The 20,397-nt window shown below is 37.5% G+C and overlaps 1 protein-coding gene across 2 annotated transcripts; it reads left to right on the plus strand.

Moving 5' to 3' along the window:
- The first annotated feature begins 660 nt into the window (after positions 1-660).
- Positions 661-14,448, plus strand: C1D (C1D nuclear receptor corepressor). 2 transcript variants are annotated; one of them, XM_087919289.1, is made up of 5 exons: positions 661-694; positions 5,513-5,665; positions 7,839-7,905; positions 8,403-8,458; positions 10,655-14,448. In XM_087919289.1, the coding sequence occupies exons 2-5, from the start codon at positions 5,534-5,536 to the stop codon at positions 10,685-10,687; spliced, it is 288 nt and encodes a 95-aa protein (XP_087775415.1). In that variant the 5' UTR covers positions 661-694; positions 5,513-5,533; the 3' UTR covers positions 10,688-14,448. The 2 variants fall into 2 exon arrangements, with proteins under 2 accessions (XP_087775415.1, XP_026568619.1); XM_026712834.2 differs by having other exon boundaries at positions 14,221-14,448.
- The last annotated feature ends 5,949 nt before the right edge of the window (positions 14,449-20,397 follow it).

Raw genomic sequence — 20,397 nt, forward strand, 5'->3', positions numbered from 1 at the left:
AGACCGGATTGCATTATGTAATTGCACACGCTTTCACACGACCGAACAAACCTTGAAAGAGACCAGGACGCTTGGGGAAAACTATAATCCCTGAGGAAAACGCCCCACAAGCCCCAATGAATCAGGAGTTGCATTGCAGCCACTTCCGAAGGCTTTTAGGGAGGGCGTTAAGCCGAGATAGCTCCTTTAATAGCAGTAGCACTTAGGCTTCCTGACGACCTTTTTTGTTCCTTTTCCTCCGCTGACAATACACAGCCTGCCGAAATGCCTTCCACACAGGTCTACAAGTGGGAAACAATCACCTTCCCGTGCTTGGCTCTAAAACAATCACTATTTCAAAGCAAGCCGACCGGCTATATTTGCTTTCCAGGCTTCTTCCTTACTGCGCCAAACCCGGAGGGAGACGCCGTATGACTAAGGCAGCTTGATCCCACTCGTGAAGTGGGGTGGGAGGGGAGAGGAAAAAGGATCGGATTGAATCGCCTTTCTATCTTTTCTTTCTTTCTTTCTATGTAGGAAGAATCTTCCATTACTATTGCGGGACTCGCCGGTCCGGAACAAAGACTGTAGCTCCGCCTACTTACGTTTCGTCTTTAGCACTCGCCTCCGTCACGTGGAGGTGACAAGGGGAGGCGAGGCCGGTGCGGGGTAGGTTGCGCCCTTCCTTTCGCGCGGAAGCGTTGCAGAAGGCTGGGTAGGTGGAGGGCAGGTGGCGCTTTTGCCGCGGGTGGTTCGTTTGGCCACGTTGATCTTGTCCTCAGAACGGGGTGCGCGCGGCCCTGAAGGTTGGGAGCAGCCGTGGCCGGACTATCCCTTTCCAGCCGCGCAAAAGACGGGCCAGCTGAACAGGCCTTTAAGGAACAGGGGTCTCCAACTTTGGCCACTTCAAGACTTGTGGACTTCAACTCCCAGAATTCCTCAGCCAGCTTTGCTTTGCTTTGCTGGCTGAGGAATTCTGGGAGTTGAAGTCCATAAGTCTTAAAGTGGCCAAGGTTGGAGACCCCTGCCTTTGAGAGAGAATGTCTATGCAGCTTCTCAGTCATCCAGGTCATGGTTGTCCCAAAAGTGTTTGTTTCAAAAGGCAACTGGACTTCCTTGATTTTTTTTCCCTTGAAGATGTTTCGCTTCTCATCCAAGAAGCTTCTTCGGTTCTGACAGCGGGAACTAAAGAAGGTCCTTGGATGAGGAGCTCCTTGGATGAGAAGCTCATTGGATGAGTTCTGACAGCCAGAACTGAAGAAGCTCTTTGGATGAGAAGCAAAATATCTTCAAGGAAAAAAAGTCCAGTTACCTTTTGAAAAAAAAAAAAAGCACCTTTGGGACTTTTGAGGGAGAGGTTACACCTTGCGGGGTTAGTGCCATCATTTCTGCCTTTGCTGGACAAAGGTAGTTGCTAAGGTAGTGCTTTAGCTGGAAGTTCTGGCTAGTTGCTCTGATTGTGGCAGGTGACTGGATGTCTAATTTTAACCACTTTCTAGCCCCCTTTCTTGTCCCCTGTATCACTTTGAAAAGCTGCTGCTATGGATTTGGGGTGATCTTGGAACAATCTGGGCTATGCCAGTATAAAGCACCATGTTGCAATATCTCTGAGAGACTGATGGGTAAAATAGAAGCACCCCATCTTGTATCAGTGGAACTGGTGCACTTTGGTTCACTAGAGCAAATCCAATCTCCAACATGATGCTTTATCCTGTACAGTATAACTGAAAATAGATGCCAAGGTGGTTTTCAGTATTATTCAACGTGGAGGAATTGGGTCAGTTTTACTTACCAGTTTCCAAAATAAAACTCTGGCTAGGTTCATACAGCATTATATGCGATAATGTTGTTTACCTGGTTTTTGCATGGCAGAATGTGGGAGGCTAATTAGTTGGGTGCATTCAATAAACCATGCTTAATTGAGGCTACACATTTGGGGTACACAAATCTGGATGGCCACAAAATGGCAACAAAATGGTAAGAGTTGTCTGTTCTCATCTAGTGATTTGGATTTTTGCAGCTCAGATCTGGTAGTCCTAGTTTAAGTCATTGTTTAGTGTAATATGTGAACCCAGTTTGTTAAAGGTGTGTGTGCGTGCGTGTGTGTAATTCAACAAGCAAAAGTTACCAGATGTCAGAATCCAATTGAAAAGTCAATTTTTATACTTTTTGTTCTGCTTCATAATTGTACAGAGTACATCAATTGCCATTTGAAACTATTGATTAAGTGGTAGTTTCCTGAATGCTTACATTTTTATGCTTCATAGGATTCAAAAGTTTTAATAGGACATGATTTTCCCTTATTTCAGTGTTGTGTTTTTTTATAATTGTGCTCTGAATGTTTCATAAGTCTAGTTATGCAATCTAACCTTTGTAGTTTGTAAACCAAGATTTATGGTATATACACGTCCAGCTTGTGGCTTATTCATACAGTGGTTAAACATCATGGCTTAACGGGTTTGAATCTGGCCTATGTATTAAATATTTGAAACAGTACCATAAAGCCTATGAAGTATATATTCAATGTAGTAACTCTCAGGAGTTGATGTTTGGTAAATAGCAATTTGCAAGGGAAAACCCTTTTTAAATGTTGGCATTATTCATATTCCAAAAACCAATATTCAAGGAATCACCAAATTCGGAAAACAAAAAGATGTATTTTTAAATGTTTGCTTTGTCTCTTAAAAACCAAGAGATTTCTTTGGTCTCCATGTTGTATCCTAAGTACTGTAATTGTGTGCAGTTTCATGATTTTGAAATATGCTTGGTGGTTTTACAATTTCATGTGTCTTTCATAGTTCACTCGACATGTTTTATGAACTAGTAGTACTATTATCTTTCTATTTTTTATGTATGCACCACACTCATGTCACTTTGCTTAATTGGCATCCGTTCAGTTGTTTTCAGGATGTCACAGATATGACTACCGATATTTAGATGGTAAGCTTCCTGCTGCAGTATAGACTAATTGCCTTTCTAAATCCAGCCTCCATTTTGGTTGGGTATTGGTTTTTCACAGTTTCTCTTTTGCAAGCAACAGAGGGAAACATCCTCCATTGCTCCCTTCCAATTGGGATTTGGAAGCATAGCACCCTTGATTGCATCTAATTGTATAGGTTGTATATAAAATTGTACATAACTTTTATTTTAAAAAATATATAAAAAAGTAAAAGCTAACACAAATTACTATAAAGTGAGGAAGATACAGAAACATGAATGAAATGGCAAAAAATACAAGAAAAGAAAAAAGTTGAAGAAAAATAAGAAGAAAGAATCAAGATTGAAGTGGCTTCCTATTTTCTTTATATCAGTTATAAGTATTTTATAAATTCTCTTTGTCTAACTACATCATGATTCTCTTCTTTCTATAATCTATCAAATCATCAAAACCGTAAATCACAAGTTTACTTTTGCACCAAAAGTGCAAAAGACAGGAGGCTTCCTGACACCAATAAATGTAGATATTGTCTTTTCTCTAATCAAGAATTACAGAATTGTATTTCTTTATTTTAGCAAAATCTATCAATTATTAAATAGCATCAGATTCAAATGATAACTTATTCAGCCTAGTTTCTCCATTTGGTATTAGCTTAATTATATGTTTGTCTTTCACTTTATAACTGGGAGTATTTAGAAACCCATAAATATTTTTTGGGTTTCTAATTACTGTTTTTGGTAGAATAGCCTTTTCAGGTGGTTTGTTGCTTATTTATTACCAGTGCTAGTTCTATGCCAATTCAATTATATAATGTTAAGCAGTTTATACCATAACATAGAATCCACATTAAGTAAATTAAGATTCAGTGAATCCAAATGGTCAGAGAAAGTTCAGGACTTTTTGTGTAGGTGGAAGTAAATCTGACCGTCCATAAGGACTCGTGATGTTGAGAGATTGCCATTTCAGGAGAAACCATCATGAACTTTGGTGAAATACAATTTGTTTCATTATATGTGAAAATATTGTGCTGAGTGATGCAAATATTTTGACAAACTGTAACAATCAGCTGTGCATTTGGAAATTTTTGTGAGCATGTTTAATAAATATATTGACTTTCTAATTAACTAGAAATATTTTTCTCTGTCTGAAGATATCGTGAAACTACTCTAAATGATTAATTGACAAACTAATGATTTCTCCATTTCAGTTTTTTTTAAATTAAGTAATTGTTCTTCTACAACTGCAGCAACATGTTCGTACTGCCTTAAGTCATTATTTGTTTTAACTTTTTTGAAGTTACATCCCAACCTCTCCCATCAAAACTCTTTATATCACATTATTCATCAACAGTGTTTAAGTCACATCATATTAGATCATGAAACATGATTTATCATTCACAGTTCATACATTGTGCAAAAGTTTAATATGAAATGTTTAGTTTTGGTTTGGTTTTGTCTGTTTTATGAACCCAGCACTTTGATTCTCAAAGTATGAAATAACTCTTGATCAGAGCAAACTTCATTTTTGAATATTAAAGTTGGGAATTCAGATCACACAGGGTGTCATTGTGAATGACTATTGTTGAGCAGATGGAGATGATGCAGGGTAGATAACCTTTATTTTTAAAAAGGTATTTTTTATTAGGATTTAAACTTAATATGCCTGTGTGGTCCTAAGTGTTGTGAAACAACGATGGTACTTTCAGTATTTACTATTTCTCAACATATTAGTACTATCAGATTATTTATTAAAGAAGTACCTCCTATTCCAGAATTGGTGTTCTGCTATGTAGAGTGTTGTGCCTTGAGTGGTGTTTGACCATGTAACTGAGTCTTCATTTGGATGTTAATCTCAAATGTTACCAGACCTCCTGCATTTAAGAGGCATGAACACACTGCCTATATCGCACTTAAACCTGGCAATAGAACAAGTTCGTTATGAAAGTTGTTGATACTACAGGTAGTCCTCGGCTTACAAGCACAATTGAGCCCCAAATTTCTGTGGTTGAGCAAGACAAGTGAGTTTTGGCCCATTTTACAACCTCTCTTGCCACAGTGGTGAAGTGAATCACTGCAGTTGTTAAGGTTGTAACACAGTTGTTAAGTGAATCTGTCCTCCCCATTGACTTTGCTTGTCAGAAGGTCACAAAAGATGATCACATGACACTGCAATTGTCATAAATATGAGTCAATTGCCGTGCGTGTGAATTTTGATCCTGTAACCATGAGGATGTTGCAATGGTCGTAGTGTGAATAATGGTCATAAGTCACTTTTTTTCAGTGCCATTTTAACTTCAGTGCCATTGTAACTTTGAACGGTCATTAAATGAACTGTTGTAAGTCGAGGTCTTACCTCTACTACCCTTCTTTGAAGGGTCCAAAAGTTCTTTATGTACCTTTGATTTACATCCTACAAGTTAAGGGCAGTGGTAGCCCTAATGTCATACTGTTTGGCTACTTCATGAACAGTATAGCTCGTGTTTTACATGGTTTCTATAGCACATGTCAGTCCAGGCAGCTGTGACCTATTCAGTATGGTTTGGCACCGTTTGTGAACAGTCTTTGTTTTCTTGTTTATTTCTTGGTACTTTTTCAGATAGTCCGTGTCTTCTTGAAAATGGATCCTTCTGAAGAAGACTACCCCACAGAGATTCACGATTACCTTTTAGCCTTTGGAACAGCTGTTGGTTCAGTAGATGCAATGTTGAAGACAATGATGTCCATATCTAGAAGCGAGCTCCTCCAGAAGGTACGAAGAGGAGGAGAGCAAGAAGAAACAGTTTGCTGATGTTTAATTTTTGCTTGGGGCCTTGGTGAACTTGCCTGGAGAGACACCCCCCAGCTTGACTTTCTGCACATAAGGCATATTCGTTTGATTATGATTCTTATAATTCTTTGTTATCCATTCTGATGGATGGGTTGGAGCTGTAGAACAATATATCTGGATGGCGCCAATTACAGAGTTACAGTTAGAGAGATTTAGAAGAATAAATGAAAACGACAGGGCTCGGTGCTTTCTTAACATTTGAATGGGTTATGCATAGTGACTAAACAGCAAAGTATATTTCATGCTTTCCTTGCCTCTAGAAGGGAATTCTGGTATGGAAAGTCAAAAATGTTTAACTTAGATGGATTTGTGCTAGGAATCAAAGAAAGTTTTTTTTAAAGTAAAGGAGTATATAAGGCGTCCTTTGTTCCCCTTTTTAATCTGCAGCAATGCAGATGCTGCCTGAGTTCTTTGTACAAGTACCTATGTACATCCAATTTGTTATTTCTTTGGGGCAAAAAGGGAGCTCATATATCAGGAAATTTCACCCCTGAAGTCTTCAGTCTTTCAGTCAAAAATAAATTATGATCACAACAGCTTTACAATACAGCTCTTTGACAGGTTCTCTGTCCAAACTTGCAGGCTGTGTTTTTAGAAGTCCTAGAGGAACAAAATGATAGATTGGCATTGGCAGCCAAAACTGTTTTTGCCTTTTAATGCACGGTCGTGATATTTTAGAGTCATGAATTGTGCAAAAAAATGACAAGTGGCAGGTAGTCCAGAGCAGGGTCCCTCAACCAGTGCCCACCAGAGGTTCTTGATTTTATTCCCATAACTCCTTAGCTGGCTGATGGGCTTTGTGTGTTCATGCTCAGCACAACTAAAAGGCATTGGAGGAGAGGATCAACTCAAACAAAGGTTATCTCATTTTTCAAGAAAGAACATATACTCTGTTTTAGGTGAGAACAAGGGCAGTACAATGGATAAAAGACAACTACAGCTAGGGAATCCCTATCTGAATATTTTTCAAAGACTTGTAAACTCATTTGTATGGCCTAGGTGAATGAATGTCTTGTTCTGCAGTATTAAGGCCTACCTTAGCTATGTATTATGAACATTACAAGGCATGCAAAATGTATGTTTTTATGAACATTACAAGGCATGCAAAATGTATGCTTTTAGAACGGCTCTGTGGAGTCCAAGTGGTCTCTAGGGAACAAACTTATTTCCATTTAATTTTAGAGCTGATATTAAGCTTACTCATATACTGAGGTATTTTTGAATTTTGAATAGCTATGTTTATGTTTATATGGGATACAAGATACAGAATATTTTAATAGACATCTCAAAGTAAGAACTCCCACTTGCTCACCTAGCTAGAAGTTAAATTCTGTTCATTCCCAATGTTCTTAAACTATTTGAAAGTATGATGTCAGAAACAAGAAGGTGAAATTTTCAGCCTGGAACTAAGGAGAAATTTCCTGACTGTGAGAACAATTAATCAGTGAAATGACTTGTCTCCAGAAGTTGTGGGTGCTCTAACGCTGATGGTTTTTAAGAATGGACTGAACAATGATTTGTCTGCAATGGTATAGGGAAATGACCTTTTCGTCACTGAGTGCCCAAAGCGTGTGTGCATGACACAACCCCCAAAATGCAATGCGCATGCGTCCCCGTGCATGCGCCCCGCCCTGCGCATATCCCCCACCCCACACATGTGCTTCCCTGCGCACGCGTGTGCATCTCCACCCATGTGCATGCACCCCACCCCTCATGCATGTGCAGCAGAGACCCGAAGACCAGCTGGCCAGCGGGAGGCCTGCGTGTATGCACAGCGGAGCTGAGTTGAGGCGACGGTTCGCATGCCCGCAGAGAGGGCTCTGCGTGCCACCTCTGGCATGTGTGTCATAGGTTTGCCATCACGGGTATAGGGTTTGATAGGGGGTTGGACTAGATAGAAGACATCCAAAGTCCCTTCCAATTTCTATTAAATTAAAAATGCTTATGCTTGATTTCCCCGCAAAATGCTATTGTTCATCTAGCTTCAGGTTGAGGAAGGAATGGCATTCTCTGGATTTCATCAAAGCTGTCATTTAATCTGATTATTCGTGCAAAATAAAATGTTATAAAGATAATTTTATCTTTCTCATTTTAGCTGGATCCTCTTGAACAAGCCAAAATAGATTTGGTCTCTGCTTATACATTGAATTCAATGTTTTGGGGTAAGTATGCAGAGTAAGAAATGTATAATGACATAACAGGCGAATTGTGTCTAATGGCATATTTAAACATTAACGATCTTTAGTACTCATAAGTTTTAATTCCCCCTTTTCATTATATTTATATTGCTATTGTGATATTTATGATATTTTATGAGTTTTGTTGGAATGTCAGCTGCCTGAATCTCGAACTGAATGATGTCTTAGCAATTAAATGAATATCAAACTATTTTGCTACTTGTGTGAGATGTTAGCAAATAAATAAATAAGCAAAAAAACTATTTCTTGTGTAGCTCCTTACACCTGCATTTAGTTTTGTAATACAAAAATATACTCTTTCCCCAAGTCTTAAACATTTTATATTTTGATTATTAAGGATTTGGCAAAGGACTTTTCCAGTCATGTAAGTGATAATGTATTTCTGTAGTTTAAATACATAGTGAACAATATATTGCTATATCTTTCTAATTAATTCTGATAACCATACATTCACTTTGCAGTGTACCTTGCTACACAAGGAATAAATCCAAAGGAACATCCAGTCAAACAGGAATTGGTAAGTTTCTTATGTTCACTACCATGCAAAATTCTTCTCATGTTGAGAAAATGGTTTGCAGAATTTTTGTGAATTCCAAACAAAGTATAATTTAATTAAATATTAATTATTGCATGTTACAAATGAAGTTTTCAGTCTGCTTTTTCCACAAAGCATGAAACTGTCAGAGTAAGAAAACACTGCAGTACAGCTCTGTCATATTGTTAATCACCCCCTAAAAGTCTGTTTGGTTTAACTGCCAGTCAGCATTGTGACAGGAAAAGCTGTGAAGGTAACAGAGTAGCATTGGAGAACAGCAAACCTGTGTCTCACTTAGCGTAACCTTTCGATATTCATGGTGGAGAACACAGATGGTACTATGAATCACACCTTTTGCTGTTTGTTTGAGGGATCACTTTGTTGCAAATGTTCCTGTAGCAAAACGCTGGACTGCTACTATATATCTGGGTTGTAAAAATCTTGATGACCTGTAGATGGCAGCAAAACAGAGCTTTCGGTATTTCTTTGTTGCCCTTTAATCAGTTATCCACAGTTTTGCAGACCAGATATGGTAGCCCTGAGACAAAGCTGCCATTGGAGCTAATCTGTTCTTCATCTCATTTGTTTACCTTGCAAAACCTTGAGGAGTAATACCAAGGCATAGGTTTTGCTCAAAATGATATTGTCGTTTTCAAAGTAGATGTTTTGATCTGAGTTCAATTCTCAAATAAGATGATCCTTTCCTTCTTTTTCATTTTTTTTAAATAGTTTGAATTTTGTGCCAACTGACTCTTTCCTTGCGGAGTGGAAAAATGTTACGTGTCTAATAATTATTTATAACTTCCAGTACAGTATGTTTTCCTATAAATACTTGGACTGGTGTTAATCTCTAAGGCTACCTTTTCTTACTCCTGCCTGCCTTTAAAAGTATCATGTGTTTGATTTACTAGCAAAGACGGGAAAGATTCCCCCTCCCCTACTCCAAGCCCTCCATTAATTCATTTTCTCAGCAGTAAAGAATCCAGTTCAGCAACAAAGCTAAAAGCTTTTTTGGCACCAGTTATATGTGTTCTGTCCAGTAATTCTGCATTAGTGACATATTTACTGCCTACAATAAATCTTTGAGGTTTGTCTTATAATCCATTTAGAAGCATGAGTAGAGTGTATAAGGCTGGATATCGTAGAAATTCTGCTGACTTGAAGAAACAGATCAAATGATTTAGCTTGGCAGATAGAAAAACTACAGATCAAATCTACAGTTGGCTACCAGAATTGTTACGTTGTGTATATATTACACCTATCCAGATATGCTGCATTGTTAAGACAATAAAATGGTAACTACAAATACAAGTAATAAATAAAACCGATTATGCAATAAAATTCATAGGGAAATATAGGTATATACATATTTACATATTTGTTTGTGGCAGTACATTGCTTTTTTTTTTTTTTTTAAAGCAAAACTGCTTTTGCTCAAGATTGACCAAATTGCCACTCAATTTTTTAAACTCCTTCCCAGGTCACATCAGTATGAAAAGTATGTCATGCTAGTGAATCACTGTTATATTTGCTGTTATCTTGAACTTCTTAAGAGGAAGGCAGTTATTCTTCAGCTTCTCTAATTTCTTACAGACTTTATAACTTATGCAGTGTGAAATGTGTGTTATTTCCTTCTAAAGTTCAGTTTAATATCCATGTTGTACATCTAAAAGACCAATCGGCTAGTCCTTTTTATTTTGCTGTTAGCTTGATTCTAAGAACTGACTTCTCATCTGCCTGGAGAGAAAAGTATATTTTAAGTGAAATAATTATTTCATGTTGCCTGAGAATTCATTTTGCGTATAATTTCTTGCTGGGTCTTTTTTTTCTAATTGACCTGGTTGCTACATACAGGACCATGTATACAAGTCTGTACAAGCCTTGATTTGTACTCCCCCTTGCAACAAGAAAGAACATTTATCTTGGTTTTTTATTTATATATGAATCAAGAACCATGCTATAAATCAGACTCTGATTTGTTCAGTTAAACAGTCTATGAGTTAAGCCAAATATTTTGTCATATATTTAGTGACTGAGTTGGGGTTAATAAAGTGACAATAAAGAAATTCAAGGCCCAGCTATCTGGTCAAGGTTATGGAGGCTTTTCCACATATTAATAAAATTGTGATTTAGGATTAAGTGTGAATGTAGTCACTAACATATTGGTTTGGTTTGCAGGTTGTACTAACTAGACCACACTTTGTTGAATAAGATACAAGGACTGGATCCACATAACCTAATCCAAAATAAATCATGCCCTAGTATGAAGAATGAAACCAGCTTTAGACTTGCGTTCTCTTCTGAACAGTGGCTTCCATCATCTTGGAAGGCACTGCACAGTATAGATTTCCAACCACTTTTCTGAAGTCTGAAAGATCCGATCATTAATGAAATCCAGTGCCTATGTATATTCCTAATTTGGGGCACCTTATTTGAAAAATTAGTCTTCTTTTGGTGCTCATAGTAGAGTATGAATTTCTTTTCTGACTGTTCCCTTCTGAAACAGTATTCCTCATCTAGTGACTACAATTGGCACAAGGAAGTTGGTTGTTAAATGAAGTGGTCACTAAGTAAAATGGCACTTTAACTGCCATCTTAATTGTGAGTGATCACTAAACAACACAGTTGCTAAATGAGGACTTTTGCAGTAATATTATAATTAACCATTATGAACGTTAAAAGCAATATAATAAACAACCTTTGCAGTGATGTTTCAGGATGCAGTATTGCATGACTGATGAACATTCCTGCCTTATTCTGTTATTTGATTAATGTGTCATTAGTATAACAAATGAAATGGAATTCAGACAGATTTGGTTGAGTTTTGAAATCTTTATTTAGGTTATTGTAACATAAAAGGCTGTATTAAAAGAATATACTTTTACAAGTAATTTTGTCAAAATGAATTTGCACATTTTGTACAAAAGGCAGTAGTACTAAGATTTGGTAGCAGACAAATTTAAAATAAAGCAATTGCTTTGATTGAATGAACGGAAATCATTTAATTTTCCAGAGAGAGTTGCAACAATTGGGTGATTACACTTAGCAATCTCTAAATTCTCTTCAAAGAAAACCATAATTAATCCATCAATTTACATTTATTTTGTGTATGTGTGTGCACGCACACATACGCCCATGCATGTTGGGGAAGGGGAAGTAAAAGATGGTTTTAATTGTTATTAAAATATTTAAAAAGATTTACAGAAATCGGGCATTCCTCTGTTAAGGAAATGAATGCTGGTGACTCGGATCAAAGAGTTAAAATTATAATTTATGCATCCTTTTTTTTGCCAGAGAGTCTCCTAAACTAGGTTACTGATAATTCAGGAGTCCCTCCCCTAAATCTAAAAAGGGATGAAATAAAAGGAAGGATTGAAAGGGAAGGGAACAAGTTCAATCAGGAAGCAGTTTTTAATTTTATATCCATTTTTAATAACCAGGTATTATACAATTGTAAGTTCTTGATCATCTTTTCACAGCTCGCTTGAAAGGAAGAAAAGGACCAAAAAAAATCTGATTGTTTTTTAGTTTTAGTGGTGCAGTTCTACTTCCTATCCTACTCTTTCTTATATCCTTGACAGAATGATTGAGATAAAGTAGAGTAGAAGCATGCAGTATGAATCAAATAAAATGTTGGTCCTACTGTTCTAGTGGAAGAAAAATCTCCCATTTCTTTCCCTGTTCCAAAAGCAATCCTTTTCAGAGATGCTGAGGGCTACCTCAGAAGCCTGGCCTTGGGGCAAAAGTGATGGCTGAGAACATGGGGAAATTAACTGAGACCAAAATAGAGGTCAAAGCTGTCTTCCTATTTTGCACATGACTGCTTAGTCTAGACATACAACTGTCAAAGGAAGCAGAGTTCTCTTGGATTTACTAGGGCTTTGTCTGGGCCACACTGCTTTATACTGCACATGGCAGCTTACCTAAGTGGCTGCTTCTGGTTCTGCTCATAAAAGCAACACTTAGCAACACTTCAGCCATGCTAGCATATCATAAGAAGAACCATGGTGGGTCAGCAAACGCATATTCTGATTCTGAAATGACAGTTCAGATGCTAAAGATTCCTAGTCATGTTATCCAGCAAGGCACTTAGTGGAGCATTACATACATAGTTATTACTGTGGCAAGGAGCCATTGATCAGTTCACTGATTATTAACTGATTATTTCAATGTCATTCTTAGCAATCATGTTGATAGACATGCTCCAAAAAGATATTTCCCATCCTGGCCCTTCAAAGCTCCTGGTGGTATATCCATTGTAACTGAACCCATTCACCTTGATGTTGTTTCCTTGTCTCTTTCCTGTTAAATGTTGGTATTATCTTCACTACACCTTTTGCAAATTGTATACGTCAAGAAAGTACGATGTTATCCAACCTGAATTTCCCATTATTTATTAATATCGATTTGTAGTGTTAAGAAAAGAGGAAGTGGGGGGGAAACCTACCTTAATGATTTACCCCAAATATAATTTTTACTTCTATTTTGCTTTTCTTCTAAAATAGGAAGCTCTACTTTAGCCTTTTATTTTAGGATGGTTGCTCCAATTCCTTGATCATGGGGGTTTTGCATGTATTTTTTAGCAATACAATATCCCTTTTCAGTATACAGATGCTAAATGTAATTGCACAATAGATTTGAAGCAAGTCACTTTTAACAATTTTACTTCCTTCAGATTTGCAACTTCATGCTTTTTAGTAGGTGCTCAGTAGATTGAAACTGTCACGGGCTCTGTGATGTCCAAATCTATTTTTTCATTAATTAATTAATATATACATATATGTGTCTCTGTCTATTTCAACCCAATGTATATTACTTTACACTATGTTGTAAAGTGAAGTGATTTAGGTTTTAATTTGTGTATTTCTTCCAGTTTGGAGATAACATTTTGGTGTTTATCCACTGTTTCACCTTCTTTTAAAGAACCTAAGTGAATTGGGGTCCTCATTCTCATGTAAACTTGCAGAAGAACTTAAGATATAAAACACACTGACTCTGTTTTGTAATGGAGTATATGAAAAATTTTACACAAACTACACTTTATTAGGATTAAAATTAAACCTCTTCTTTGGAATTGAGAACAATTGATACTTATTATATTTGCTTAGGTTACAACAATTTGATTTGGTTGGTAGTTTTAAAACCTGCCTTTTGATTATTTTGGCCAACTTCAATTGAAGGAAACACCTAAGCAGAGTCAGATGGCCTTTCTATCTGTTATATTAGCAATAATGTTTGAGATTTGGATGATCTGAAAGAAAGAGAGTAGCTCAATAACATGGGCATTTCACAGGTAGCACTGCCTAGGACAGGACTTTCAAACTCACAGCCCCTGCGGGCTGGATGTTTCACACACTGGCCACACCCACACCCAGTTTAATGAAGGGGGAAAAAGTCACAATATGCCACGTGACACCACACATTTGACACCCTTGGCCTAGGTCTAGGAGATTGCTGTGGATATGGGCTCACACAGAGAATTGTTCACTCATGTAACCAGTAAAACCTCCTCATGCAACCTCCTTCAGGAAAAAGCCCTCTTACTTGGACTTTTTTAAATGTATCCCTGATAAAACTTGCTCAACATTCGAAACTCTCTATTGTATTTTGAAATACTGCTTGAACGTCTCAATAACTTCACCATTAGCCATTTTTCCCCAGCTGACTTGAGTTTGAAAATATTTCTGCTCTTTTCAGTATGATAGGAAATGTACTTTTGTTTTTTACATTTTCATGTGTTTCAGGAGAGAATAAGAACATACATGAACAAAGTAAAAGAAATTGAAGAAAAGAAAAAAGCTGCCAAGTTGGATAAAGGCGCAGCATCGAGATTTTTACGAAATGCACTGTACGAACCAAAAAGCAGACCTGCAAAGAAAAGTCCCATTCCAGCCAAAAAGAAAAAAAACTCATGAAAATCTCCGTTTGATATGAATTAGGATTATTTTAATAAAGTTTTATATGTAATAAAATGGCTTTGCTATTTCTATTTTTTCCTCCTATAACTTTTTTTTTTGAAATCTGATCTTTATTTTTTTTCCAATAGAAATGATGGATGTCCAGAAAAGGTTATTCACAAAATGACTGGTAAAATAGCATTTTTTAAATTTAAAATCTTCAGTATTTCACAGACAGATATGTCACTAAGTATCATGTTCCAATCTACCCATATTTGTCCCAAAGGTGCTTTTTTTCCAAGAGGCAACTGGACTTTCTGGGGGTTTTTTTTTGAAGACGTTTCACTTCTCATCCAAGAAGCTTCTTCAGCTCTTCTTCAGCTTCTTGGATGAGAAGCAAAACGTCTTCAAAGAAAAACCAGAAAGTCCGGTTGCCTCTTGGAAAAAAAGCACCTTTGGGATAACCTGTCAACCCTGAAGTTGGCCTGACTAAGGCCATTTTGAGACTTCAGTGCTGACACACCAGAGAAGAGAGATGGGAAGGGGGGAATAGAGATAGTTGGGGTGTTCTTGTGGGAACCCAGGGCATTCCTGCAGGTGTTCAGAAGGAGGGGACTTGAGTCGCCTAGCAACTGGACAGTATCCTGATTGGACCATGTGACTGACTGTTTTGAGAAAGTGACAAACTTTCACTTTTAATTAGGTGAAAACTGTGGGAATATTCAGAGTCAGTTTTCACCAGCCTGTGCCAATATGACATATCCAATAAACCTATTCTTTGAGGAAATTGCCTGCCTCAGAGTTTTGTTTGCTCTGTGTATGTTACTTGGAACCCTGACACAACCATGACCTGGATGACTGAGAATCTCCATAGATACCCAGATTTGTGTTTGGGACATTTTTAGAAATATTTCACATGGTTATTTTTTTCCATCTTGGATCTAAAAGAACATGTACATAGTGTAGTATAGTTCTTCAAGTATTAGATTAGGACAGAGAAGACTCAAAAGTCCACCTTCAATCATAGAACTCACCGGGTGGCTTTGGGTTGATCACAATGTCAACCCATTCATTCATTTGTTAGATTTAAAGCTGCCTGACTTCAGCGCAACTCCTAATTCATAGGGGTGGGAGGTGGGGGGGTGGAAAATTAGATGAGGGAGTGATATGTATGCTGTCTTGCTTGAAGGAAGGTCAAGATATAAATCTGATGAATTAAGGAGGTATGTTAAGAGAAAATTCATCAGTGCATGCAGGCTGTCTGTCAGTGTTTAAACACATCACTTACTTGGCAGGAGGTGTTGGAAGGGTGTTCTGGAGGAGAAACTAACATTGCAATATGTAAACAGCTGTATTTATCAAGTTCCTTCAAATAATCTAATGGAAGGAAGGCTTTAGCCATTCGGTTTCCCTGCTGTTCTAGATGAATTGGATGGCTGTTACTGCATTCTGCCCATTCACTGAAATGTCAATTAAATCATACCCCTCTCCTAATAAAGCTAATTGTCATGCCTTCCTCCCTCCCTCCCTGATTAAAAAAATATAAACAATGTCTGTTACTTATTATCTCTAAACATTGGTGAATAGTTGAAATGCAGGAATTCTCAATTCATATAAAGATCAGAGTATTTGCCAAAGTACCCACAGGATATTCTAATCACTTCCAACATTACACCTACATAAATTTGACTTGTAAGACTTCAAACATGGAGGATATGTAGGCCATCACAAATGATTATAGAACGCTGCTTGGGGCTAGAGATTTACAATATGGCGCTGCGTAGCAGGATGTGATTGTTTATTTTAAGAAAAAAATATTGTCAATGTTCTCCTATCTGTAAGGTAAAATGCAAACATCATATGGAATACATATATTGGACTTATTTTAAAATTAACAAATAGGGAACTTCTCAGAGTTCCTTTCCTATTCTCCATGAAAATGGAAGTTTGTTATTAGGAGGGTATTTTCTTTGGAAAAGAGTACCACTATTGATGCTCTGTTTCAGTGTCCTGCTTTGGAAAGCTGGCCATGCACACTTTATGCTAAGCATAATTAACACTGGACACCACAATTGCCAGCAATCCAATCATATAAAGTAAATAGACTCATACGTATTTACAATTGACTGGGGGAATGGCTAGCGGGAACACTGAAACTCGTCTTGCCTCCTGAGTTTTTCATGATCTAAGTATTTTTAAGATTATGTGCAACTTCAGGACTAGGAACTGTATAAATAATAAAGGATCTTGGGATGCTTAAAAGCATGGGGAAAAGCCACATCTTTTGTTTGAGGTTTGTTAGAAATCAGCCTAATAAGTTGCTTTTTAAAACAAATATATTTCATAAACATTAAAATATAAACTAATATAAAGAGGAAAACAGAAGGGGAATAATAGATTAAAAAGTGATCCAAAAAAATACACCAAAAATATAAAACAAAATTGACCCTTAACTTTTTCAATGCAAATATAGGAGTACAATATAATAACCTCTCTAGTTTAAATGAAAGCCAATATTTAAACTAGCAATAGCACTTCATATGCTTAACAGCTCTAAGCGAATAGGGTCAGCGTATTGCTCCCAACAATCTGGGTCCTCATTTTACTCACCTTGTATGGATGGAAGGCTGAGTCAACCTTGAGCCCGTTAGGATCGAACTCCAGACTGTGAGCAGAGTTTGCCTGCAAATAGAGATATTTGGACATTTATTTTATTTATATGGTACTTCAGTCTGCTGGTATTAATTTTCTTTAGCTTTCAGTCTCTGAGTATTTTCCTACACTTTTTTCTTTTTAATCTTTTTTCTTGTTTAGTAACAAGCTTTTCCCCAGCCAACTATATCTTAACACTGTTGAATAAGCATTAAGTAGTTATCCAAATGTATAACGTATCCCCTCCAGGGATGGGATTCAATTTTTTTAACAACTGGTTCTGAGGGTGTGGCTTAGTTGGTGGGTGTGGCTTGATGGTCATGTGACTGGGTGGACATGGCTTGGTTGTGTTAATGGCTGGGCGTGGCCAACTCAATAACACTCACATCGAGGCACACATCTCCTCGCCTGGCCTCTCATGACTGTGGGGATGCTGCAACAGTCGTAAGTGTGAAAAATGGTCATAAGTCACTTTTTTTAGTGCCATTGTAACTTTGAATGGTCACTCCACACAAGCAAAGTACCAGCAAAGGAGGGAAGAAAAACACTCTGGAGACTTTCCTGAGACAGGAAGTCTAGTCCTGCCAAGAACATAATAAGGGTTAATGGAGAGGCAGTTTCTGCAAGGAACACCAGAATGTTTCCTTCCTGCCTTCCTTACAGGATTAGGCCAGTAATTTCTTCTAACAACCAGTTCTCCTAAGTGCTTAGAAAGTTAACAACTGGTTCTAGCGAATAGGTGCGAACTGGTAGAATCCCACCTCTGATCCCCTCCCAAACACATTTGCAAAAGATCAACCCAAGTAATTCAAAATCCACTGCTGAATAAACGGGAGATCAACTCACAGCTAAAATATAAGATTTCAGCTTGGCACAGAGTGCAGGTAATTTTAAAACTGGACTAATACAGAATATTAAGAAAACTCCATGACTGCATAGAGATAATGTAGTGACGCTTCTCTGCATTATTTTAATGTCTTGAAATATCCTGTCCTTCCCTGAATGGGCAAATAGGCGATTTCGTTTTTCAGTGGTGTACCATAATAAGTTTTTTACAAAGATTTCTTTTTTAAAAGGTTCTTTTTAATAAACATAAATCAGGATTAACTTACTTTATGCAAAGCTGGATTTTTTTTTTTGTTAGAAATTATTGAATCTCACCTGGTTGGGAAAAAGGGTTTTCTCAGTTTCTAATCTGATACCTTAGCCACTTCATTAAGCTGCTTCTATGTAATTTAAAAGAATTTAAACAGAGAGGACTCTATATCAATGAAAAATGAGGGGGGGGGGGATGGTTCATGCTGGGGGAGCAAACAGGCATGTGATGTGCAATGTGTAATGCATAAGTGACATTTTTGGTCATCTTAGAAAACCAAGATTATATCTGCTCTCTGATTTCTCATGTCTTGTTGGCACTGACACATGTGATTTTATGTCTTTCCCAAAGAAAAATAAAGATGGTAGACAACAGCTTGCAGTGTTGGCCCATAATATGTAACATGTGGAGGTTAAGGCAAGGATTATGAGGTATGTGTGTTTGTGTCCAACGCCACATCCTCCCTTTGTAGATACAAAATGCCATCTGTATAGATTTAGTGCCATTCACTACAATCTGGACACATACAGCATCATAAAGTTTGTCACTGTGTTGGATTTTCTGCAGACCATTAGAGGTGTGCAATCAAAAACTTCGTTAGATGCAGTGAGCACACTGATCAATGCTTGGACAGGAAGCAACGAAAGTAAATTTCGAACTGCCAAGCTTGATGCAGGTAGTTGGTAGTTGGATTTTGCAACATCCTGTGGACATGTTCCTGCCAGCCATGTGTGTGTGGTGTGTGTGTGCCAAGATAATTGATGTGGCATTATTTTTTCATGCATAATTAGTGCTACATTTTTTCCACTTTGTAGAGTGTTTCCACTAAAGGCTCAGAGGACTATTTCTTTGTTACCGCCTTTATATGTTCCATGTATAATAATTTACTAGCACTGATAATGTTATCTAGTTTGGGTAAAGAAACATCTGCAAGAAAACAAGCAAACTCAGAGAGCATCAATGACCTCTCGTAATAATTTACAGACACTTCTCTTTCTTTCAGGTTCCTGAAGTTAAGAAAGAGCATGTATGTTCCTAAAGAAAAATTAGCAGTTTGAAATAGCGCTTCTGTTTGACAAAGAAGATGATGAATTGTTGACAGGGAATATATTGCTGAAAGGAATATAGGCAGAAATTCTAGGAATCCAAATGGTTCAGGCTGCAATATGGGATCTAATCTTGAACTGGGCAGGACTCAGAGGCTAGGAAATAGCTGACAGATAGGAAGGAGAACAATTGGAACAAAAGAAGACCCAAGTTTATGAAATCCAATATGTTGGGACTTGGTGATTCTCCATACATTTTTAACTGTCCTAGTTTGACTCTGAGGGATGGAAGGTAAATCAGCCTTCCTTAGCTTTTGCCTTCCAGGTATGGTGCAGTACATTTCCCAAAGGCATGCTGGCTGGAGATGATGACAATTAGAGGCCAGCATACCTGGAAGGCACCAGATTAGGAAGGTTGATACGGAATGACAAGTCTAGTCTTCTGAATTTCCCCTGAGGAAGGAAAAATGACTTTTTCCAAATATGTGGGCCTCAATAACAGATGCGCTTTTGAGCATCTGTCTGGTTTTCTTAATCCCCACAGTTGCATAATAGGACTTGGATGGGGTTTTGCTCAAAAGGAAAAAGAAGGGTTGAATGTAATGTCACAATGGCTTGCTTTGCAGTGTGATTTCAAGACGTGTGGTGGAGAGAATCACGAGGAAGATTGGGATTGTTGCCTGAGAAATCGGCAATCACACCCAATCAATCTTCACAGTTATGTTTAAGAAGTGGCTAGACCCTAAATAATGAGCTCCATGGGTATAGAACTAAAAATGGTAAATGAATGAATACAATCAAGCCCAACACTAATTTTAAGAAGGCAATGTTTTTGAGGAAAAACGTTAAAAAGATAAAAATGTTTACAAAGATCTGTTTTTCACACACTGGTCACACACACTGGTTTGTTTTTCACGCTTTCAGGATCATCATACTGATTTCCTTTCCTACGCTTTGAATTTTCATAGCCAGCTGGATGTTTTGCCCAAGTCCATTAGAAAACTGAATTGTAGGCTCTGTAAGTCTTATTCAGATCATAATTCATGCTTTTAAAAAAACCATAAAGGAAGTGCTTTCTCAGAAAAGGAGTACAATACTTTCATAATGATAGTTGCTTAAGAATTACAGTACATATCTGAAGAAGACAAGGTTTGGAGAATCCAAATTAAGAGTTGGACATTGTCCTTGTTCATTTTGCTTTTTAATCAACTCAAACTTTTCCCCATAATA

Source organism: Pseudonaja textilis, chromosome 1 (genome assembly GCF_049901715.1).
Source record: "Pseudonaja textilis isolate UNSWEBS1 chromosome 1, rPseTex1.2, whole genome shotgun sequence".
Classification (NCBI taxonomy): Eukaryota; Metazoa; Chordata; class Lepidosauria; order Squamata; family Elapidae; genus Pseudonaja; species Pseudonaja textilis.